Source organism: Penicillium atrosanguineum (genome assembly GCF_028827265.1).
Source record: "Penicillium atrosanguineum strain IBT 20685 chromosome Unknown utg000001l_segment0_segment0, whole genome shotgun sequence".
Lineage (NCBI taxonomy): Eukaryota > Fungi > Ascomycota > Eurotiomycetes > Eurotiales > Aspergillaceae > Penicillium > Penicillium atrosanguineum.
In genome coordinates, this window is record NW_026623133.1 from 3,881,985 (window position 1) to 3,904,983 (window position 22,999).

Sequence of the window (22,999 nt, forward strand, 5' to 3'; positions counted from 1 at the left end):
ATGTGCCATGACCTTACACGGTCCTACTTTTTCATTTACAACATTTACCTCTAAATGAGACATGATATCCCTACTTATGCAGTATTGCATTTTCCCGACTCTAGCTTAGTGTACACGACATTCAGTGCCATCCCTCTACCAGATCACAAAGCGTCTCCTCTCCCCCGACGTTACCAGGGAAGACCACGAAAGGCACGCCCTGATGACGAGACGTCGGCTCATCACATCTCCAAAGCGGCACACCCGGCGCAGCTTGACCGACAATAGTAGCCCGCTTTATATTTAAACCCTTCGTAGCAGCATCCGAAGAAGTGATACCGCCCTAACAAGTTAGTGTCGCGCACTCAATTCAATCCCAAATCCAAATTCAATCATACCTTGGCGACAATATACCTCGGCCGCACCTCAATGCGCTGCAAAACACTAACCAACGCCTCCGCAACTGCCGAACCGATCTTCAATGACGAAAGCTCATCACCACCCGTGACCAGCTTCCGACTGGTCATAACCAACGTATCTTGTCCAGCCTTTAGATACTCTTCCGTCTGCTTAACCACCCGCTGCACAGTCTGCTCCGCCGTCTCCGGTGACGCAATGAGCTCTTCGACTTGGATCTCGATCACCTCCAGCTTCCCGCTTGTCCCAAGTCGGTCTGTTAGGACCTTCAATTGTGCTGTCGTCTTGGGCACATATGAGCCTGCCATGATTAACCCACCTGTTTCCCGAGGCGAGGGAAGACGAAGCTCGGCGGCGGATATGGGTGCTTTGGAGCGGATACCGAGTCTGGTTGAGACGAAGGCTGCGCCAGTGCGGTAGAGGAAGTGTTTTCCCTTTGACTCGGCTGTGAAGGGCAAAATCAATATCCACACAGAAAATATGAGGGGAGAAGCATACCAAGCAATAACCCAGCAACGAAAATATGCATGTCCGACTCAGCAGCCGCATTCACAATAACGACACCACCCTTCGGCGCAGCCATCAACTTCTCGCAAACAGCATCCGGCCCACCCTTTCGGATCTCCTCGATCGTCACAGAATACAATTGATCCTCACTGAACCGACCGGGTGCTTTCTCAAGAACATAATCTCGTAGACAAGAGCTCTTATATCCGAATGTCGCATCCTGCGCGAACTGTGTCGAGCCAGCTGGGACGAGCTTGACACCTTCTGCGACGTAGTGGACATCTCCAATGGTAAAGCGACCGCCTTGGAAAAAGAATGGTGCGAGCACGAGGGCATCAGCGGGCCCAAAGACGGATTGCACGACGTCTGGTTCGAGAGGGAAGTGACCGCGTAGTGTACTATCTCCTCGGAGGACGATGTCGACCTTGTTACCCGTGGCTTTCGCCGCTTCGGCGACGTTAGTGCATATCGTGCGGATGAGAGTCTCGGCTTCGGCGGGTGGGAGGGCGCGTGAATTGGTTAGGATGAAGAAGCCCGGGGAATTGCTCTGGAACTCGGCTACTAGAGTTGAGACGTCCCATACCGTTAGGACCGAGATGTCATGGCAGGTTTGTGTGCCTGTTGGGTCGTCGTCGAGTACGACGAGGCGGTTGATTGGGGTCGTTGCGAGGATGTTGGAAATTTGGTCTTGCGCGTCGGAGGCATACTCAGCGGGGAGTTTGGCGAGGGTGCTTTCTCGCGAAACGCTGGGGAATTGTTGTGGCGCCATTGTGTAATTGCGAATAGGGGACAATGCTGAGGGGTAGGAATGTGTCTCAAGTCCTAAGGTTATTTTACGTGTTTAGATGGAAATCGGAGAAAGTGCGGGGAAGCGGGGAGGTCGGAAAGAAAACCGAATAGAGTAGATTGTAGAGGCTATAGATTAACACCACAACGCCAGGAAGTTCTCAGATGCAAAGATGATCGTGGAAATGCGTAGTACAATGCATGAGCCCTTATACCAGAGTTCAAAGTTCCCCCCCATACCATTCCAAAATGAAGTGCAAGGTCGTAGACTGCGTGAATATGCGGGCGAGTCTTAGCCCACCACACTGCGGAAACTGAGTGCTTCGAGGAATCCGCCGAGGTCATCCTTTTGTACTTCGACAACGCAATGGTCGAAGCTATCGATACGGACACGGGCGCTGGTCTCTTGAACCACCTCTTGAAAAGCAATGCCGAATCGATTGCGAACGAGATGCTTCTTTCCGCTCGGATCTTCTTCTTCATCATCCTCCGACTCGGACTCGGAGGACTCCGATTCTTCCGAGTCGTCTTCTTCGGCATCGGAACCCTCCCGTTCAGCTCGCTCAGCGGCGCGCTTGGCCCGGCGGTCTTCTCGTTCCTTTTGCTTCTTCTCTTTATCTTCTTTCTTTTTGCGGCGTTCTTCCTGGCGCTTCGACATGGCTGCAAAGTCAACCACACCGCCACCTCCACCTGTACCTACGACCACATAAAGATCGCGGTCTTCGTCCAGGCCGGCGAGGACAAGAGGAGTACCGGCTGCTCGTTTCCGGCCAATCTTGGAGTCACCCTTTTCACGTTCTTGGACGCGAATAGCCTCTGCAATCCACAGCGCCAATTTGGTCAGGGCACCTGGGTTGGTGAATAACTTCACGTCGGGGCCGTCTTTGACCACAGCAATGCGGAATGCCCGAAGATGGCGAATTTGATGCTTAGACAGCAGCGACGTACCTGTGCGGAGAATGGCACGGTGGAGATGCTGAGCCAAAGGCAGCGCATCCATCAGAAGAGTGGGTGACTCGGACGTGAGCGATAGAGCGTCATATGCACTCCAGAATCGAGGAAGAAGACTGGCTAGATCGGATTCTCCAGAGCCACCTCCATTTTCGATCTCGTCATTTGAGCCCCGTGCCCGCGGGAGACGTTTAGCATCCCATGATGCAGAAGCTTCGTTCGGTCCGACCTCGAGCATAGCACCTAAAATGACGCCTATGTCCGTGGCAGAAAGGCAAGCCTTCCAACCCCAGCATCGTACAAAGCCCCAGCCCTCACGGGAGCTGGCATGGCCGGATGGCTCCGGAGGAACCAGGCCATCCAGTCCGTACATAGGTGCGTACTTGAGGAGTCGCCCTCGCAGCACTTTCTTCAGCTCCATATCCATATGCGTGTAGTATTGGTGGCACTGGGTCAAACTGATACCCATCTTGGCCAAAAGTTTGTGAAGTCGTTTACGGCCGTTCTCCGTCCAGACATGAAGCCTCGTGGCGAGGTAAGGACTGTGAAGCATACTCTCGTAGAGTGACCAATGTCGAACGAGCAGAAATCGTGGTTCGGGGGAAAGACGGATCGACGTGTCTGTAGGAGATCTAGCAGTCGTGGGAATAACACCGTTGATCTCTCCTCTAATATCCCGATCTCGCTCATAGGGATCGGGAGGATTTAGACGGTGGACTTCGTCTCGAAAGATCTGGCGAATGTGTTCTCCGCGTTGCCCACCCCAGCCCGCAGAGCCTCCGGATTCCAATGCATTTGAGATGCTTACGCCGGTCATTGTCCGTCCGCTGAGCTCCAAGCTGGAGACCCCAACAATGGCAAGCCAGAGCAAATCGTTATCTTCGCGACCGAGCTCTGAAGCGAGGGAGTATACTAGTGACGAGATGGGTTCTGAGTAGGATGTTCCAGCGGCATAATAGCTCGCTAAGACTGTTTCGTGTTTCTTTTTCATTCGGAGCAGGCGACGCTTCAATGACTGCGTAGATGGCACGGTTGGCTCTGCTGGTGACGGTGAGTCTGTGGGGGTCGCGGAACGTGATGAATTGGACGAATTAATAGCAGTCCGCCGTCGCCGACTTGGAGACGAGACCATAGAAGAACCCTGTAGAACGTGTTAATACTGAAACGAGATGAGACGGAAAGACGTCCATACCGAATTGCTTCGTTTCCGCTGGCGAGGCGGCCCACCTTCATCTTCTGACTCGTCCTCATCCTCGCGTCCTGACCACGACTTGCGCTTCTTGGATCCTGTGACTGTTTCATCGTCGTCCAAATCTCCGTCCTCACTCGCGTCATCTTCATCCACCTCGGGCATCTCAAGAAGCGCGTAGTATGCCTCTCGCTCGTTGCGGAGTTCCTCTTCGATATCTCCGTCATCGAACACGACAATGCCGCCATTTTTCGAAGTGTATGCAGGGGTAATGCAGCCTTTATCGACGCCCCGTCCGCGCCGTCGCGCGTTCGCATCAATTTCCGTCATGGCTTGACCAATTCCAGCTTGCCCACCGAAGACGTTTGCGAGATTCCACGGCCGGCGCGCGTCGAAAACCCAGATCTCGACACCTCCCAAGTCTTCCACATCGTCATCTGGTTGATTCAACCCCAGGATTTCTCCCAGGTCGACGAGTCCACCTACACCGAGACATACCACGACACCTCCACTGCCGCCATTCGTGGTTTGCATAGGCCGGACAAGGTCCTCACCTGCACGCGCGAGGTCGCCATAGCCAGCAACAGGTTGGATCTTGTGAGGGATATAGTCGCGTTTTAATAAAGCCGTTAGGATGCGGCAGGCACAGAGCGCGTCAGGTTCGAGCGCAACGAGGATCAGGACAGGCGGGGAGAGCGGATGGTGGGATCGGAGGAGTTGGAGATATAGGTGAGAGATGAGCTGCCGTGGAAGATACATGGCCAGCTAAGGAATATTAACACATGCGAGCATGGATAACGAGATTTGAGAAGGTAAATTAAGAATAGAGAGGAAGCCGTAACCCGTGAGCCGTGAACTGTGAATGAAGTCGTAAACCGGTAGCGCAACGAGAAAGCGGAGCGCGACGCGTCGGGCACGTGCCCCGAGATTCCATCGGTCGCCTCGACAAAGACGAGTATTTGCATCTTGCATTGCACTCCCTGCTTGCACTTATTTAAATTAGTCTCCACCACGGTATTTGCAAGGGTCACACTATTGACATTTCAGTTGATCTATTTCCCCGTCGTGAGACGTATGCTCCACTTATAGTGCTTTGTGACTTAACGAGATGAGCTATAGATCACGAAATTCATACGATGGTATTATAGTACTATCGCTATATCTTTGAGCACAAAGTAGAACACGAACTTCTTCATGATCGAATCTTTTCCCAGAGCGTGTCAATCTTGTGCACGACCTCCAGTGGCAACAGCCCCTTGGACACATCATTTGCGTTCTGCACAATCTGTGGGACTTTGCTAGCGCCGAGGATAACTCCGTCACTTTCACGCAAGATGGAATGGTAATAAAGCCAGCGCAGACAGGCCTCCGAACCGGAGATTTGAAGGGGCTCGATGGTGTCCAGAAGATCAGTCATCGCCTCGTGCATGTCCGGCTTATCGTACATAGCATTCATGTTTTTCGCAATTTGATTATCGGCCGCGTATCTAGTTCCTTCGACGTCCCCTCGAGTTGCTCGTCCAGTCAGGAAGCCTCCAGCGAGAGGGCTGGTACGGATGTTAGGGCATGATACTGGGCTGGGAATTTGCAATCTTACCTATAAGCATAGAATGCAATACCATGCTGTCGGAGTAGAGGGAACAAGGACTTCTCACTCTGGCGGCTGAGTAGATTGTACAGGCCTTGGTACACACTAGGTTTGATATAGTCTTCTTTTTCGCACACTGCAAGAAACTCTGCCAACAATTCTGGTGGAAAATTGGAAAGACCAAACTAGTCGCAAGTCAAAATCACTCAGCAAATGGTGAATCTGCAGAGCTGAAATACCTTCTCAAATCGACCTGCTAGATATTGCCGTTGAATTTCGGCCGCCTGCTCCGCAATAGGCGTCTGAGGATCCGGGCGATGGAAGTATAGAATATCCACTTTATCGACCTTGAGCCGGTTAAAACTCTCGTCGATTGATTTATTGATCGCAGCTGCAGTTAGGCTTCCTGATCCATCACTGCTGGCCGAGCCCCCAGAATTGATCTTGGTGTCGATAGTGAAGCCTTGCTCTGCGGCCCGGACTTCACCTAGAAGTCGTTCCGAGGAGCCGGGATTCGTGGGTGAGTACCGGGCTGCCGTGTCGATGCGGTCGATTTTCAGGGCCTTGAGCTTATCAAGTAGCTCTTGCACTTGTACTGGAGTGGTGAAACTGGTGCCTATCAAGCCACCGCCAAAGATGGTGTTTGGTCGAGACATGGTGTTTTCGTAGCGTTGTTCCTGATTTCAATTGTGCCTTATGTAGGGGTCAAAAATGTCTTATATAGACATTGGGTAGGTAATTGCATCACTCTTTAAGAAAGTTCGCTGAAGTATTACCAAGCACTGGCTTATTCCGGCTCCGGGGCTCCGGACGACTGTACTTCGGATCCGGGAGTGTTACTCGGATATGACAACCTTGAACTCTCTGAGCCAGGATCGAGGGTTTGTCTAAATTACTTCTCCATGGCATTTCTAGATATCTTTACAGGATTACCTTGAAGGATAGCAAACTTTGGTCTGTTTTGTCCTACTAAGATGTTTGTCTGAGATCCTGAGGGTATCGGACGAGACTGGAGAACTCTTTATACTTGACACAATTCAAATATTAAGATAAGTAAAAATGGCATGGACTGGGGTGGTAGTAGTATTAGTAGATTGACTTATCCCGATCTTGCTCGCTTCTTTGCGGTCAGATAAGCATGCAGTTTAGCAGCATATAGCAAAGCGAGCTAGATCGGGACAATGAATTCAACTACTACTACTACTACTACTACCCCAGGCCATGCCGAAAGGCCTTGCGTGCTATATATACAATTGAATGAACCGAAAGTAGGTAATAAGGTTGCGCCATTAAGCTGAACGGCCAAGAATCGATCCAGCGACCCAGATAGCAGTACAAGCACCTACAACAGAAAGGCCAACTAGACGCTTGCCCCAACTGTTATCCTCCGCCATTCTGGTCGGCCCTGTCTTCTTCGAGCCCAAGCGTACAGACTCCGAGGGCTGATTCTCACCGTGTTGTTGAGACGAGTTGCCAAGGATGGCGGAATATTCCTCGTCACGCTTCTGCCACTTCTCAACCAATCGCGCAATCTCAGCCAAGTCTTCCTTGAGAGAGCCTGGTTCAGTCGCATTGGCGTTCTCGACCTCGACATTCTGCACATTGCCGAAGAAATCAACCACAGTTCGCAAGCGGCCCTCTGGCTCACCACCAGGGAACAAATCCCATCGAACACCGGGCTGCGAGTGGATCTTCGATTCATCATAGGAGTCGAATAGATCGCCCAGGTTCAATTTCGAGTTGGCACTTGTCACCTGCGTCTCGAGGAACTCGAGCACGTAGTAAGTCCAGCGGTCAATCACAGCAACTCCGACGTCGTTGTCCGCGTGGTGGGAGTATGAAGACTGGTCCAGCTCGCTGGATCCCGTGGCGACAATGTTGGGCGAGTAGAAGTGGGTGTACATCGTGTTGGCCTGGCAGGTATCGATCATGAAAAGCAATTCATGGTAGCGCTTCTTCTCCCACATCTGTCCGAACGCATCGGCCAGATCCCATGCGCCAATTTCCTCCGCATCTTGGAATTTGAGGAATTGATCACCCCCGTGGCCAGTCATGTAGACCAACACATTGCTTCCAGCATCCGATCCAAGACGCTTGCTGCGCGGCACATCTTCGTCCAGGCGATCTGTCAAGAGTCGGATAAAGTTCTCGACTGTCACTTCGTAGCCCCTGTAGTCGACTTCGATGTTGTCTCCGTACAGATCGACGGCGCGATCTGCGTTACTGTACACGGTTCCGGGAAAGGCGTTTCGAGGGTTGCATGCCATGTCATCAGGGAGCATGAGGATGATCTGAGAATCGGGAATGCCGAGTCGCTTGACCGTTCGGTAAAGAGAAAGAACATTGGCGAGGTGACGGTAGTTGAACCAGAATCGGGATGTTGAAACCAGTACGGCCCAGTTGGATGTGTGCTCGGCGGTAACTGCTCCAATGAGCAGCAGTAAGAGCGAGAGGCTCTGTATTAAGCGGAAGAGCGTAATCATCACGGCGGATGGGGGTTCAGGTCATAGGAAAAGGCAACGTGACAGGTCGTAGAGGGATGTGCTCAAGATGCAAAGTCGGACTTGGATGCAGTACCCAAAATCTCACAGCACTGAGCTATAATAAGCCCATTCTTGATGTCGTGGATAATTGAACGTTGCGAATGCGGACGAAGCTCCAGGAGCGCTAACTTGAGATGACAAACGCGCGCCCGGATCGACACCTGTATATTCAGGCCACAGTAATCCTGTGGTCGACGCCACGCGCAGTGCCACCTCGCTAGTTAGTCGCCTCTTCACGCGTCCCACTTTTTACTCCCTGCGCGCCATGTCCCCTTACAGAGATTCATCAGCCAAATTTACGTCAAACCATGAGATTACCTGGTATTAGTCAGGGTATCAAAATGAAAACCATCTCTATACATAGGTGTGTGTCACGTTGGGATTAATTCAATCTATGTCTATGGAGCATTAATGTATGGCACTAACGTCTAGGCAGGATGTTCAAATACCGTCAAGTGTATGTATATCTTTCATGACATACCAAATGAAGACTTTCTCTATGAATAAATTACAGTTCGTGATTGGGTAAAAGCCAAGCAGCGGTGTGGGAAATCCATTTCCGGCGCTATCTTCGAATGAAATTACTTCCCCGCTCCATCGACATCATTTGTTTTTGATAGCTTTCTGGGACCCTTGACGATCATGCACAATAGCTGAAATGGTTCCTCCCAATTATTCACAATCACTTGCCCCAACACCGAGTGATCATCCTCATCAAACATCGGATTATCAAGTTGCTACCTCCAAAAAAGCAACCACCGCCTGTTCGGCGTGTCAAAAACGAAAATCCAAAGTATGTAATCAGCTTCGCTGAGCAATAAATCGTTCTAACCTCGATCCAGTGTATTGGAGGCAATCCGTGCTTCCCTTGTCAAAATTCCAAGACAGAATGCATATTCAACGCGGACAATGATGGCCGCCGACGAGTCACACTTAAGCGGAGAATCGAATCTTTGGAGCAAGACCGCGAGTTGCTGATGCAGCTCGTAAATACTATCCGTGAAGATGACGAGCAAAAGGGACCTAGCTTGCTGAATTTGATTCGAAGCAACGCGCCATTAGACGAGATCCGCCTTCATCTTGCGGAAAATGAAAAACTAAGTAATAACAACGAGGCTATTGCCAAGGGCCAAAAGCCTAATTCCAGCCCTTTTGGGTCATCTCACAGGTACATGGATATTAAGCGTATATCTGATATTCCTCTCTACAGGGTACCTGCCCAACCATGGACATCTGTGACGAATGATGATGACTTCGTGTCGCACTTGATCTCACTGTATTTCACCTGGAACAACTGCACTTCCAATTGGATTGACCGCGACCTGTTTTTGAGGGATATGAGATCTGGAAATTTGGAATCTAGGTTCTGTTCACCTTTGCTTGTCAATAGTGTCTTGGCTATGGCGTGTGTGAGTACCCCTCGCTATTCCATGACTTTCGTAGATTCTGGTTGAACTTCACAATTAATATCTTCGATCAAGTTATACTCAGATTATCCCGAAACCTTGGCCATCCCAGGTGACCAAAGCTCGCGAGGAGAACACTTTTTGGAGGAAGCAATGCAATTGTTGAAAGAAGACGAAGATCGACTATCACTCACAACTTTTCAAGCGCGGGGTAGCATCTATATGTGGTAATTTTTCATTTCCCTTCCCCAATGAGTCGATTTTAACTTGAATGGGCAGTCTGAACGGCATGGGAAAAGACAGGCTCGGATGGCTGAAAATTGTCGAGATTGCGGATTGTGCCCGCGATATTGAGAACAATAGTCAAAAAATGGTAGCAGAGGCCGGTGCAGAAGCTCCAGAGATGACAAAGGCCATCTCTACGGCAGTCTTCGGGCTGTTCAATGCCTGCACGTGAGTAACCAACCCCGTTGATGGATATGTGGAAGATGTCTGTTGTCTGACATTCCTAAAGGATCAGCATCCTTGGTTTACAAAAGCCTGCTATCGCCACAAGGCCCACAAAACTCGAGCGGCTTCCTCGAAGCCATGATCCAGGAGATACTTGGTGCCCTTATCCCCGCCAAGTCGAGCCTGAACCGGCGCACACGAGCTGTGTGATCAACGGCGTTTCCGATCTCATGCTTATCGTATGGGATATATGCAATTATTTCTTCGGAGATGGGAAACCTGCTACACTTGATCTTGAAAATATTAACTCCTTCTACCATCGGCTGCAAACCTGGGCTGAAACCCTTCCAGAATGCATCGGTCTGGGTTGCACCCCGACACCCGGAGTAATGGACATGCAGTAAGTCTCACTTACAACGGCAAGAATTCCAAGGTTTCTAACAAATCCGTATTAAAGCATGAGATATTACACAGTTATCTTATTGATATTCGGGTTTATCGAACCAGTTCTAGAAGAGAGCGACTCAGCCACCAAGAGCCACATCAGGGCTCTGAGGTTTTCTGCAGCCCATAATATCGGCGCGGTACTCTATCAATTTCGGTCTCAATGGTCTGTGGACTGCGTACCAGGGACTGCAATGCAGTATACATCTGTCGTGATGTTCACACTCCTCGAAAACCTACACGATGCCCAGAGTAAACAGGCATTTATCGAATCTTTCATCATTCTCCGTTCGCTCGCTCGACGGTGGAAACTAGCCAAGAATATTCTTCAGCTTATCCAGCTAACAGCCATGGAAATGGAATTTGCTCTTCCGATAGAAACACAAATTATTTTCAGAGACTTCGAGGCCGAACTCTGGAAAGCAGAGCATTCTGGCGGCTCGGCGGCCTTTATCCAAACCCTCCAGTCGCTTTTAATGAAGAACGAGGACCAGGATGGCACATTCATGACGCCTAATTAGATCGACCTTGAATCCTGACAAGACCTTAACTTACCAGAGCAGATGACGGAACAGATTCCCGAGCATACGACGGAACAAAGGACGGAACAGGGACAGACGGAAGTAACGAGCAATGATAGCAACGGCAGCGAGATTTGGAACAGTTTGCACTTTCTGATATGGCGTCTACGTGATGCGCTTTTAGTGGATTTATATTGCTATATCTACTGTCAGTGAACATGGGGGCGAAATGGGGCGGAGCGTCTTGAGTTAGCCCAGGCTATGAAAAACGAGGTCTCAGGTCTATAGAAACTCGGTCCTACCGGACATTGAAACGTGTAAATTTATCATCCAATGGCTCTTGCTCGTCTTGACTACCCCTTAAATACAAAATTACGGACATAGAGCCTGTCTAATTAAATTGTGAGATACTTGACGCCAAGCGGACGGCCCTCTATAACGGTCACGGGCATCAAATATATTCGAGAGACGGTGTTAGGGGATGTGAGAGTCAGCTCTGCTTTAAACAGAAAATAGCTAGGCCGCATGTGCGAAACCCCAACGATTATAGCGTCCACGGGTGTTGTACTTCTCGAGTTTATTGCAGTGACATCATCCCACTTCTATCTATACATAACGCACAAAACGCGACAAGGGCCAAGTTATGTACTGAGTCGTAACATTCTTGGAAACCAAGACGTGCAAAGTCTTACTATCTATTATTTCTATCTCACTCTATGTGTAGCACCATCAGAATCAAGGTAGTTTCTGCAAGATTATTGTTCTACAAGCTTCTGAAGGCGTGGAAGCCCAGATTAGTCAAACGGTCACCGCCCGCACCGGAGCCGGCATAATCATCTCGAGGATCAGATCATAAAAGACAATCCACTTTTTCTCTCGTCCCACCCATTCGCCATTCCTTGTGCGTCGTTCGCGTCAAAAGTACACATTACATCAAAATGGGAGGCAAGAAAGGAGGTGCTGGAGAGAACTCCAAGAAGGTTGCTGGTCAGGCCCGTGTATGTTAACCCCGCCCCCACCATGCTTGCGTGAATGCTAATCTTTATACAGAAAGCCGACGCCGCCGCTGGAAAGAAGGCTGCCGAGAACGCAAAGGTTTCAGCTGAAGAGGAAAAGCAATGGACCAAGGGCTCGAAGAGCAACGCTAAGAAGTGAGCTTGCACTATTGTTTGCGACAATGAGACTCAAGCTAACAAATTCTTTTCTAATAAACAGGGATGACAGCGAAGCCAAGAAAGCCGAAGCTGCCCGTAAGAAGGCCGAGCGTGATGCCCTACTAGCTGAAGAGGAGGCTTCCCAGCCCGCTAAGGCCAAGGGTACTAATGCGAAGACCGCCCAGAAGAAGACTCGCGGTCTCGATCTCTCCCAGCTGGACGACGACCCCACCAGCAAGAAGAGCTCTTCTCTCAACGCCTCCGGTATTGATAACGCGCTGGATGCCCTGTCTCTCACAAACAAGGATACCTCCAAGGTGGAGCGACACCCCGAGCGCCGTTTCAAGGCCGCCTACGCTGCCTTTGAGGCTCGTCGCATGCCCGAGATTGAAGAGGAGAACCCCGGTCTGCGCCGACAGCAGCGTATGGATCTCTGCCGCAAGGAGTTCGAGAAGAGCGAGGAGAACCCCTTCAACCAGGTGCACGTTGCGGTTAACGCTTCCCGAGACGAGATTTCTCAGGTCCGGAACCAGGAGCGCAACAAGACTGAGGCTCGTCTGGGCAAATAGACACGCCTTTGATCAAAATTGGAAAACTCCAAATATGAGTATTCTGCGCTATTCGAGCCCAGGCCTTGGATTACCGTCACCAGTCTGGAAATTGGGCCCTAGGTACTCGCTTTCCTGTTCCACTTTATGCCTTGAAAAAAGCTTGAGACGGGATTGGTTGATCTAAGTTGTGGCTGTACTATTGATTGGGGTTTGGCGGATGCAGCATACATAGACCGAGCGCGGAATTCTCTGAATTCACATACCATGCATAGCTGGGCGGCTCGGGCATAAAAATTACGAAATGCAATGATTGATACCTTATTCCCGGTGTTCCATGGTATAGAGTAAAAAATGAATGAACGACCTAGTCCATCGTCACGGAAAGGTATCATTCAAGAATGCCTTCTACAGAACCACCAGTGTTCTGAATAATTTGATAGGTTCTTCATGCTAGATGATCGTTCACGTCATTGAACCTCGCACATCCCATACGTAGAGACTTTCGTCCCATCCAACACTGGCGCACCAGCCCTCATTTCCAAACAAACACCAATCCACACCCGTCGCAAACTCAGTGTGTCGTCCCATCCGTCCAAGTTCCTGGCCGACAACCGGACCCGCCGGGCCAGAGCGCATGAGATCCACATCACCAGGAGCGCTTGCATCAGATCGATCGCTCCATACGCGACAAGTCATATCATAACTAGCGCTCAGAAGAACATTGGATAGATGTGGCGACCAAGTGACTTTGCGCACTGCGTACTCGTGGCCTAGCATGGTAGCTAGTGGCCCTTGCTGCGGGGCGCGGATGTCGAATGTCCGGATGGCCCGATCTACACCGCCAGTAGCGAGGACTGTAGGACGGTATTTGTTCCAGTCATGCGTAAGGGCCTCAGCGGGCGGGGTTGCGGTTGGTGGTATTCCTGGCCCGCCGGGTAGGGCGGACGCAGTGGGGGATGCATGGATGGGTATTTGGACGGCGAGGTGGTTCGAGGCTGAGGCGGGGGTGCGTAGGTCGAAGATGCGAACGTAGGAGTCTGATGTCACGCATGAAAGCAGGTCTGGGTTATGCGGGCAGAAGGCGGCGGAATAGGTGCAGCTGTGAGTGGGGAGGGTGAGGAGGGACTGTGGGCGATGCGGCGACCAGACTCGGACAGTGCCATCCCAACTACTGGAGCAGAAGCGGTCTTTGGCGACTAGGTTCCAGTTGACGCTGAACACTTCCCTGTTATGTTCTTTCCAGCTCGAAATAGGGAAGTCGTCGACTGTGGTGTCGAATAGCTTGATACTGCCATCGCCTGAAGCGGTGAGGACCTGGTTCTCGTGGATTTCCGACCAGGCGAGGTCATATAGAGAGTCTTGTGTGGTGAACCTGGGTCGTAAATGGAGATGTCAGCCTAGTTGATGGGAGATCAGTGACTGTTAGGGCGTAGTCAACGCCACTCACGTTTTCACTGGCACAATTCCATTGGCAGTGAGCTCTAGAATAAATAGCCGGCCATTACCGACAAGTCCGAAGTTGGCTGCACTTGCGACGGCCAACCGATTGTCGAAAAAGGGCGAATACTTGACCGCGCAACCGTTGAAACCCTGTGTGCGGAAGTGGAGCATAGTGAGGGGTTGATCGGAGTCCACCGATCACGGAACAGAACTGGAAAGAAATATTCTAGGGTATCAAAAACAAGCGTTCACCATGTCGGGCACGGTGTGAGGTCGGAGGGATTGACATCGGGATTGCGGGGAGAATCCAAACGCAATGCGATGGGCCGAGGTCGGTTTTCGCGCGGGCCACGCTTATCGGTCGATCCCTTCCCGCGCGAAACTACACGCATTCTTTGTGGGCATACGGAGCTTATTCAAGGTATATCGTTTCGAGATTTGGATAGTCATGCGAAATCAGATAGCTAGAATATCCAGAACTTTTCCAATTATGTGTGGTAATTGGCGTGTTTGGCCTGTGATTGAGCCCAGCTCGATGTAGTATATCACAGGCAAATGTCACCTGAGCATACGGCATTTGGGATAGGTTCTGATCACAATGTTAGTTCCACCAACCTTCAAAATTGCAGGAACTGATAGATTAAGTTTAGAGACCACCCCAAATAAATGATATATTCTTCCTTTTTTTGTTTGGTTGGAGACTTTGATAATTGAGATCGTGACGTCAATAGCTGATTTGGTCGTGGATCTAGGTACCCTATTGGGGGATAGCTGCACCATTTCAAGGACCATGACAGCTTCTTGTCCTATAATTGTCGGTTCCCAATCACCATGTGGTGAAACAGTGGTAAGTCTGCAAGCCAAGGATTCGGAACCATATCAGCGAGTTCACTCTACCTTACAAAAAGAAAACATGACGCCATATATAAAGGCCCTGGACGTCCTCTACACCATCACTCCAACCTATAAGAACCCTCAATTGTAATTACCAGGCCGAGAAGACATTTGCATGTCCTATATTGAGGCTCAATTGATCTGATACTATGGCCGAGTCTGCCCGCACTTCGGCCAAGCTATTCCTCCAGGAGGAAGTATATCGACTCGGGTCATCCCCAGGACTACGATCCATACCTCCAGGGCCATCACGCGACTTCTTACTCCTCACCTGGGGCCCTGTAATCTATCGCACATCCTACGGGCCCGACTCCAAGCGTCTTTTGATTATCTTTCTGCGCTGTCTCAACAATGCTGTCAATAGGTCATTACACCGAATAATGACCGGCTCCACTGAGCAACTTCTTCTTATGGAAAAGGCATACACCTCGAAGGTATTCAATGCAAAACACACGTACAGTGGATGCAAGGTGGAGGGCGTGCGCGAAGCCTTCCGTAACTTCAAGGCTTCCTTGGCGATCCCAGCGACAGACCTACCGAGTAGGCTCCGTGTTTGTTTGATGGTGGATGATGATGTGCTCGAACATATGATGAGCGTGCTTGGTTCATCTGCTGTACCTGAACAGCATACTGATATCGGGAGCTGCTGGGTCAGAGTGGTCGAGGATAATTTCCCTGACGCGCGGTTTGGTGACCAGCCGTATGTTAAATCTGTCGATTTTGATGAGGTTGATGGCGTTGGGGATTATCGTGGGCTATATCAGGGGTGGACTATGGTGGCACTATCGGCGTTGGTTGAGGTTTTTGATGGTCTCCGACAAATGAAATACCTGGTTGAGTACCATCGTGAGGGACGGATATATTTAGGGGAGGGAAAATGGAGTACGACATAATCATCACGCTTTTTCATTTCGAATGTTGGTGAACACAAGGTACAGTACTAATTTGATTGAAATTTCATCACCCTATCATCTTGAAAGCACCTGTAAATTCGATTTTCGTCCTGTTCGACGGCTCTATCTCTCCCTACTAGAGATTGTCTTCTCCGTGATTAGACCATCGTTACGCTAGTGGTCTCCATAAATCCATGGGGTGAATGATTACTCATCCAATGGGCTTGTGGTTTAGTGGTATAATACTCCCTTAGCATGGGAGTGGTCCGGGGTTCGATTCCCCGCGAGTCCAATTTTTTGCCTTCCTGGACTTGTTTTTGACAGTCTAAGCCCATGGCGCCATTATGTATTAGAGAAAACGACTGCGAAAAAAAGGGGACTATCTGGAAGCCCTTTTTGTAAAGTGAAAACTACGAAATAATAATTTTTGCTGCGACTAGAGTATTTACCTAGGTAGTGTACGAGTTCATGAAAATGTCAGGGGCTGTTCCCGGGTTATGTGGGTTAAGTTCCTTATACCATTTACGCAGGACATGAGGTCCGGGATTGGGTATGTCGCTTACTGCATTGATATTCAGTTGACGAGGAGAGAGGAACAAAGGAATGGAAAGGCGATGAGAGTGATTCATAGTCGAGTCCGGACGGTGAATGAGCAGCAGTGAGTGATTGTAACTTCCTCTCCACCCCTTCCTGAGTATCCTTCTCTAATGAAAGAATGATGCGGCCCTTCCACTTAGCAGACTGTCTCTCTCCAGCGTCTATGGAACACCACCTGATTGGTCAGTTTGGGGCCAGTCATGTGTCGATAGGCGGCTTATCGACGGCTGCGACTCATCTTGATCCTTTGATCATCAAAGTGATGGAGCGAAGCATCCATGGACGCATTCGTCTCGAGAAAACGTCGAAGACTGTCTCTGGCTGAAAAAGCTGGCGTTGGTCCATCCGAGGCATCTTCGGTTCCTGAGAACCAGGTCGAGGAGTCGACCGACATTAAGCTCGCCATTTTGATATCACTTTACCCAGAGCTCGAGCAAGATGATATTCTGGACGTTCTTGTGTCCTGTGAGGGCTCTGTAGATGCGGCATCGGTGCTGCTGTCCTCCCAAGGACCTACAGCAAAAGCAGTGACTCCTAAGAAACGCGCGGTACCAAACTCTTCAGTCGGCATTCAAACATCGTTGTCGTCGCACATTCTGAAGAAAGGCAAAGATGGATCTCTCATATCCGTCAGTGAAAGCATGTCTGGCCGAAAATCTCACTCTACCAAGAAAGGCCAAACCTTGCATCTCTACGCCCCCGAGGATGTAGCAGCCTACACACCTTGCACGATTATTCACAACTTCCTTCCTCCCGAAGAGGCCAACGAGCTCCTTAAAGAACTGCTTGATGAAGCGGACCATTTTTCAAGATACGAGTTTCAACTTTTCAGTCGAACAGTACAGAGTCCCCACACCGCATGTGTATACGTTTCGACGCCTGAGGAATACAGGCAACAGACCTCCGAATACACGTACGGCGGTACCTACCGAGCAAACGTGCGGGAAGCAACGCCGCATTTACGAACGGTATCACGGAAGGTCCAGGGCAAGGTGAATGAAGAGATTCAACAGCGTATCCGCGAGATCTACCCTGACGGAAAGAAACTCAAATACCAATCACCAAAGCAGTGGCGACCAAACGCAGCCTTCGTCAACTGCTACAATGGACCGGCTGAGAGCGTAGGATACCACGCAGACGAACTGACTTATCTCGGTCCACACCCTGTGATAGGTAGTCTCAGCCTAGGCGTGGAACGGGAATTCCGAGTACGTCGGATTGTCGCCCGGGATGACGAGGCAGATGCAGACGAAGCGGCAGATGATAGCGGCAAAGAGAGCCCATCATCGAAGACCAAAGACCAGAAGGCCACGGCCCGTGCAGATGCACAAGGACAGATCTCCATCCACTTGCCCCACAACTCGCTCCTGGTCATGCATGCAGAGATGCAGGAAGAATGGAAGCATGCCATCACCCCTGCACAAACAGTCTCTCCACATTCAATCGCAGGCAATAGGCGCATCAATGTCACCTACCGTTGGTATCGCGACACTCTGCATCCTCGATACATCCCCCGGTGCCGATGTGGCAAGCAGGCGATTCTTCGGTGCTCACAGCGCAAGCAGGAGACTCGGGGTCGATACATGTGGATGTGCTATGCGGGGTTTGCACCAGGTAAACAGGGGTGCACCTTCTTCCAGTGGGCCGAATTCAATGATGACGGCGATCCGGTGTGGGATCGGCAGCTCGCCGAGAACGCCAAAGATACGGCACCGACCTTAGCCAATTTTTCAGCGTCGCAATAGATTTCGCCTATATTGTCCCCCGCGGAATGATAAGGACCTGCAAAGTTCTCCGCTCTTGTCACAACAGTACTGTCATCACTCCAGATTCCCAATTTCTCAGACCACTAGTCTCCAGCCCCATGGGGTGGGTCGTTCCCCATGGGGAACGACCCAGAATTGGATCTCCGCATTTAGAGGTATGCGGAATAGACGGAACAAAACAAGATGAAATCCGCCCTGATGATCTCCGAGGAACATCAAAAAGGTCCAGAAATTAAGATTCGTAGAGAACAGTTGTCAGCACCACCAAGCTCACTTGAATGTAGCCAAGGACGCCACCTCTGGACATGCTAATGTATCCAATGAGATGGGTGGGTTTCACGCTCAGCTCAGCTCTATCTCCATCTCCATCTGGGCCCCTCAACTCTATAGAGGGCGGAATCCGCCGCCCGCGTTTTCCGTGCTCCCTACCCGATCGTGGAGGAGATAGCTGTGCAAAGAGAGGCAATAGTGGGGCTGCGGTTCGCAAGTTCGGGCAGATTTAAACAACTCCGATCGTCGTGACCCTTGCTATATATTGAAAACTTTTGTCAAACATTTTTTCTGAGCACTTTCCACAGCAACTATCATGGTGAGTGAAAAAGAAAGCTACGACTATATCGTGTGCGGGTAAGTAGATTCGAGCTTCGAAAGTATTGGGTGGCTGTTAACGAACATAGTGGCGGCACAGCGGGTTGTGTAGTGGCCGCTCGTCTGGCCGAAAACCCCGAGATCAGCATCCTTCTTCTCGAAGCCGGACAGCATAACAAAGACCTGGAGAATGTTCATATGACTGGGGGGTGAGTCGGTTTCCCATTAACTGCGACTGAGGACTATGCTGATAGCACCAGATGGTCGAACAACTTCGATTCCGAGACGGACTGGAATTTCGTGACGCCTCCGATGGCCAGCGTCGACAATCGCCAGGTCAAATTGAGCCGTGGCCGATTCCTCGGCGGATGCAGTGGCTGCAATGGTACACTGTGTATTCGTGGTTGCAAGCAGGACTATGATGACTGGGGTCTGGATGGGTGGAGTGGAGAGGATTTCTTCAAATATATGCGAAAGGTGAATGCTCTGACTTGGCTTTGAAAAAAAACTGTTTCTAACATTCACAGGCCGAAACATTTCATCCCAAGTCCTGGTTCAAGGCCGACAAGGAAAGCCACGGCTATAGCGGCCCGCTTCACACAGAACCGCACGATCTTGCGCCCATCTCACAACTGCTGATTGACTCATTCATCTCCCAGGGTCTTCCCCTACACCATGATATGTTCAGCACTGGAGATGTTCCTCACGGATGTGGCCATGTACCTCGTACCGTGTACAAAGGCACCCGCACGACGGGCGCTGACTTCGTCACTAATAAAAACCAGCGTGGGAATATCACCATCATGACCGATACAACCGTGGATAAGATTGTCTTTTCGAAAGACGGAGCCCAGATCCGTGCCACCGGTGTCGCCACCAAGACATCTAATGGCACCTTGAAGACCTTCCACGCCCGAAGGGAGATTGTCATCTCCAGTGGCTCATACTGCAGTCCTGCAGTCCTGCTTCGCTCAGGCATCGGCCCCAAAGACGAACTAGCCAAGCACAACATCCCATGTCTGGTAAGCTCGCCTGGCGTAGGCCGCAACCTGATGGATCACCTGGTACGTATCTCCCAAACACGCCCGCCAACCAAAATCTAACAACGACAGATCGTCTTCATGTTCTACGAAACCGAAAAACCAGGCCTAACAAACGATCACCACGTCTATCATGGCGACAACTTCGACAAAACCTACCTCGAATGGAAAGAGAAGAAATCAGGCTTCCTCTCCACTTTCCCATTCGGCTCATTCGCCTTCGCCCGTATGGATGAGCGTCTCGCCAACGAACCAATGTGGAAAAACGCCCCCCGCCTCCCAGGCCGAGACCCAATGGGCTTAACACCATCCCAACCAAATGTCGAATTCTTCACAACAGAATGCTACGGTGGACCAAAGCAATACGATCAATTCCCAAATGACCAGAAACATGCATTCTCGATGATCGCAGAACTGTTCGCTCCGAAGTCGCGGGGCTCGGTCACGTTGAATTCAGCGGATCCGATGGATAATCCGATCGTGGATTGTAATTATCTCTCTGATCCGATGGACATGCTTGTTCTTAGTGAAGCGTGCCGTTTCGGAAATGAGATTGTTATGAATGGAGCTGGGACGAAGGATATTGTTAAGGGGTCTTGGCCGCCGAATTTAACTCATCATGCTTTTACGAAGAGAGAGGAATGGATTCCTTATGTCCGGGAGCATGCTACGACTTGTTACCATGCGGCTGGGACTTGTGCTATGGGAAAGAAAGAGAATCCGATGGCGGTGCTGGATGAGAAGTTACAGGTGAGAGGTGTTATGGGGTTGCGGATTGCGGATTGTAGTGTTATGCCTGCTTTGCATGGTGGGCATACGCAGATGCCGGCGTATGGGATTGGTGAGAAGTGTGCGGACCTGATTAAAGATACTTGGAGAATGGCTGGAAATGTTTACCCCCGTATTTGAGGGGCCGATGTTCAGGATAGATGTATGTTTGTCTTTTAAATTTACTTTGGCTCAGGAATCAGTATGGAAAAATCATCAGATCGAACAAACCGGTGCAATTCGTAAACAAGTATTCATGCCAAAGCAAGAACAAAGGTGGCTCATAGTGGCAGTTTCCATGAGTAAACAACGCTGTAATGATATCTGAACAAGAAAGCTAGGCTGATAGACTCTCATCTGCTACCTGTCCGAACACTCAGGCCCTCGCTTTCAGCTCGTTAGCCGATGCAATAGTTGAAAGACTGGTCTGTCGAATGTCAAGTGAGGAACTCAGGATTGAATTTCCACTTCGGATAACTGTGAGCTGGCTCTCCTCATGAATAGTACTGGTTGCTGGCAGAAGCGAATGCTGATACTCAACGTGAGCAGTCAGGATAGTTTGGGTGACTTCTCCAGAAGAATACGCCATCAGAAGATCATTGATGTGGGAAATCATTTCCTCAATAAAAGGGTGGTGAGCTGGCCATTGGTAATGACCACTAGGGGTGATGGAATGAAACGCCGAGGGCACGCCGATTTCGATGGGGACAATCCAGATCTCCCCAGGTCGAAGTGAAGTAAGTCGGGAGTTGTTGATGACAGAATGAATCTGGCAGTTTTCGCCAGGGATGATAGAAAGTTTAAGGTTGAGAACGGATCCTGGGCGAATGCCAGTGCGAAGCTGCCGAACGACTCTTGCCACCTTGCGAATGAAGTGGGTCCCTTTCGGGCATGTATTGTCAACACCAACGTCATAAGAAATGTGCCATCCGGGCTGAAGAGGACTTTGGTCCAACGGGAGGCAGGGTTGAGGTGTAATCGTACTAAGCCCGATTGCTTGGTCGATCAAAGGTATCGCTAAAAGCATCGGGGGAGTTGCAGAAACGAAAAATAAGTGGCAGAATGCAGACCTCGGGCAGATTGAAAAAAGCCCAGACACTCGCTCAATGATTTCGCCAAGGTCAAAACTCGCTTTCCGATGATTGAGAGGTTGGCGCAGAGAAAAAAAGGTCAATGCAGATCGCACAGCGTCCAATGAGTGGAAGTCCAATGAGAGTAATAACTCAAAGCCGAGGCTTTTCCCCCAATCAATACATGCGAGACCAATTCTGTCATGATTGTAAATGAGATTTGAAGCTACAACGGAGGACGCAAGAGTTATCTGCGTCAGAAGATCGACAGACGGCTGGGCTCTGGTGAGTAAGTGAGCTGGTGTATCTATAAATGACGAGACGAGGACGTTGACTCACAAACTATGAAGGAGTATAATCACATCAAGGGGCGCAAGACCCGAGCTTCCTGGAAATGGGACAGAGCTGACATCGGCAGAGACTTGTACTGTGGTACATAAAGTCGAGGATAGCAGACCAATTTGAGACTTGTTGGTAACGGATCTCACACTGACAAAAGATATCGGCAGATCCAGTGGACCTAGGTATCCGAGTCCGCCTTCAGTTGTAGGGTTCCGAGCTTGTCTCGGGTCCGGAGTCTCGGATTTCATCTCCGCTGAGCCATAAACCGAGTTCGAACCAGATATAAGATCCGACCCAAGAGAACTCCATGATCCTGAGCTCCAGCGAACCGTCAGCCGCGAACGAGGCTGATATTTGGCGCAGATCTGGTTCTCCAGGGGGTTGGCGAGCTGCTTTGGGTTCTGAAAGACGAGTTAGCAAGACAACAACCGATAAAGATGGGAGTAGATACTTCGGTGATAAGTGAGTCGTCCTCCGGAGAGCCAAGGTCCTGGCTTCCCATATCTCGAATAGCCTTTCCACCCGATTGCCGTCGTTTCACTACTTTGATTTGATACAGACTGTCGCATAGAGATGGAGTTCTAGTTGATGTTGCTGGCCCATTGGAGTCATTGCTCAAGCTCGCCGAGAGCGAAGACTGTCGGCGAGGAATGCGAGGATACGACATGTAGGAATTGACGCTTCGACTCCGTGACTTGCCGCTGGCTTTTCTTACGGTAGGCGGCTCGCAGAACGGGTCGTCCATGGCGATCGCTCTAGACCTGCTCCAGTGCCGTGGAGACTGGGCCATATTGGAGAGGTGCATTGGAGGTCTCGGTTGCGCGGCTGTCCGTGCCATTTTCCGGGTCGGAGCGAAGGCGCTTCTTTCGGTGCCACCGTCCGCGGCAGCAAGGGAAACGAGTCAGACACTTGGGCTTGGCGAGTTGGCAGTTGCAGCGCTCGGAGCAGACAAGAGCTATGGCAACAGTGCCGAAGAGGACAACAACGGGAACCAGGACCAATGCGATAAGCAATGCAGAGCTCTTAAAATCGAGCGATAAAGTATTGGGCATCTTGTGAGAATGGTAATGGTAGATGCATGATCAGAGTCTCCTGCAGAACTTGAGTTTAGTCCA

General features: G+C 50.4%; 11 protein-coding genes across 11 annotated transcripts; 5 read left to right on the forward strand and 6 right to left on the reverse strand.

Moving 5' to 3' along the window:
* Positions 1 to 121: 121 nt before the first annotated feature.
* Positions 122 to 1,672, reverse strand: N7443_001511 (uncharacterized protein; the record flags this gene model as incomplete). The annotated part of the gene is made up of 3 exons (XM_056881567.1): positions 122 to 322; positions 378 to 841; positions 895 to 1,672. 3 exons carry the CDS (start codon positions 1,670 to 1,672, stop codon positions 122 to 124), a joined length of 1,443 nt encoding a protein of 480 aa, XP_056746805.1.
* Positions 1,673 to 1,981: 309 nt separating this feature from the next.
* Positions 1,982 to 4,588, reverse strand: N7443_001512 (cell division control 45 family protein; the record flags this gene model as incomplete). The annotated part of the gene is made up of 2 exons (XM_056881568.1): positions 1,982 to 3,781; positions 3,833 to 4,588. The coding sequence occupies 2 exons, from the start codon at positions 4,586 to 4,588 to the stop codon at positions 1,982 to 1,984; spliced, it is 2,556 nt and encodes an 851-aa protein (XP_056746806.1).
* Positions 4,589 to 5,021: 433 nt separating this feature from the next.
* On the reverse strand, positions 5,022 to 6,073 carry N7443_001513 (aldo/keto reductase family protein; the record flags this gene model as incomplete). Its single annotated transcript, XM_056881569.1, has 3 exons — positions 5,022 to 5,376; positions 5,427 to 5,602; positions 5,657 to 6,073. 3 exons carry the CDS (start codon positions 6,071 to 6,073, stop codon positions 5,022 to 5,024), a joined length of 948 nt encoding a protein of 315 aa, XP_056746807.1.
* A 633-nt stretch (positions 6,074 to 6,706) lies between these two features.
* On the reverse strand, positions 6,707 to 7,900 carry N7443_001514 (GPI-anchored transamidase; the record flags this gene model as incomplete). The annotated part of the gene is made up of 1 exon (XM_056881570.1): positions 6,707 to 7,900. One exon carries the CDS (start codon positions 7,898 to 7,900, stop codon positions 6,707 to 6,709), a length of 1,194 nt encoding a protein of 397 aa, XP_056746808.1.
* Positions 7,901 to 8,937: 1,037 nt separating this feature from the next.
* N7443_001515 (fungal specific transcription factor domain-containing protein) lies at positions 8,938 to 10,781 on the forward strand (the record flags this gene model as incomplete). Its single annotated transcript, XM_056881571.1, has 5 exons — positions 8,938 to 9,369; positions 9,442 to 9,593; positions 9,646 to 9,819; positions 9,881 to 10,216; positions 10,274 to 10,781. 5 exons carry the CDS (start codon positions 8,938 to 8,940, stop codon positions 10,779 to 10,781), a joined length of 1,602 nt encoding a protein of 533 aa, XP_056746809.1.
* Positions 10,782 to 11,719: 938 nt separating this feature from the next.
* Positions 11,720 to 12,504, forward strand: N7443_001516 (DUF1014 domain protein; the record flags this gene model as incomplete). Its single annotated transcript, XM_056881572.1, has 3 exons — positions 11,720 to 11,779; positions 11,832 to 11,932; positions 11,997 to 12,504. The coding sequence occupies 3 exons, from the start codon at positions 11,720 to 11,722 to the stop codon at positions 12,502 to 12,504; spliced, it is 669 nt and encodes a 222-aa protein (XP_056746810.1).
* Positions 12,505 to 12,948: 444 nt separating this feature from the next.
* On the reverse strand, positions 12,949 to 14,097 carry pex7 (putative peroxisome biosynthesis protein (Peroxine-7); the record flags this gene model as incomplete). The annotated part of the gene is made up of 2 exons (XM_056881573.1): positions 12,949 to 13,858; positions 13,934 to 14,097. 2 exons carry the CDS (start codon positions 14,095 to 14,097, stop codon positions 12,949 to 12,951), a joined length of 1,074 nt encoding a protein of 357 aa, XP_056746811.1.
* An 872-nt stretch (positions 14,098 to 14,969) lies between these two features.
* Positions 14,970 to 15,713, forward strand: N7443_001518 (uncharacterized protein; the record flags this gene model as incomplete). The annotated part of the gene is made up of 1 exon (XM_056881574.1): positions 14,970 to 15,713. One exon carries the CDS (start codon positions 14,970 to 14,972, stop codon positions 15,711 to 15,713), a length of 744 nt encoding a protein of 247 aa, XP_056746812.1.
* An 875-nt stretch (positions 15,714 to 16,588) lies between these two features.
* Positions 16,589 to 18,055, forward strand: N7443_001519 (putative CUE domain protein; the record flags this gene model as incomplete). Its single annotated transcript, XM_056881575.1, has 1 exon — positions 16,589 to 18,055. One exon carries the CDS (start codon positions 16,589 to 16,591, stop codon positions 18,053 to 18,055), a length of 1,467 nt encoding a protein of 488 aa, XP_056746813.1.
* Positions 18,056 to 18,662: 607 nt separating this feature from the next.
* On the forward strand, positions 18,663 to 20,613 carry N7443_001520 (GMC family oxidoreductase; the record flags this gene model as incomplete). Its single annotated transcript, XM_056881576.1, has 5 exons — positions 18,663 to 18,703; positions 18,754 to 18,873; positions 18,925 to 19,141; positions 19,192 to 19,728; positions 19,777 to 20,613. The coding sequence occupies 5 exons, from the start codon at positions 18,663 to 18,665 to the stop codon at positions 20,611 to 20,613; spliced, it is 1,752 nt and encodes a 583-aa protein (XP_056746814.1).
* Positions 20,614 to 20,848: 235 nt separating this feature from the next.
* Positions 20,849 to 22,722, reverse strand: N7443_001521 (uncharacterized protein; the record flags this gene model as incomplete). Its single annotated transcript, XM_056881577.1, has 3 exons — positions 20,849 to 21,824; positions 21,882 to 22,285; positions 22,336 to 22,722. 3 exons carry the CDS (start codon positions 22,720 to 22,722, stop codon positions 20,849 to 20,851), a joined length of 1,767 nt encoding a protein of 588 aa, XP_056746815.1.
* Positions 22,723 to 22,999: the final 277 nt, after the last annotated feature.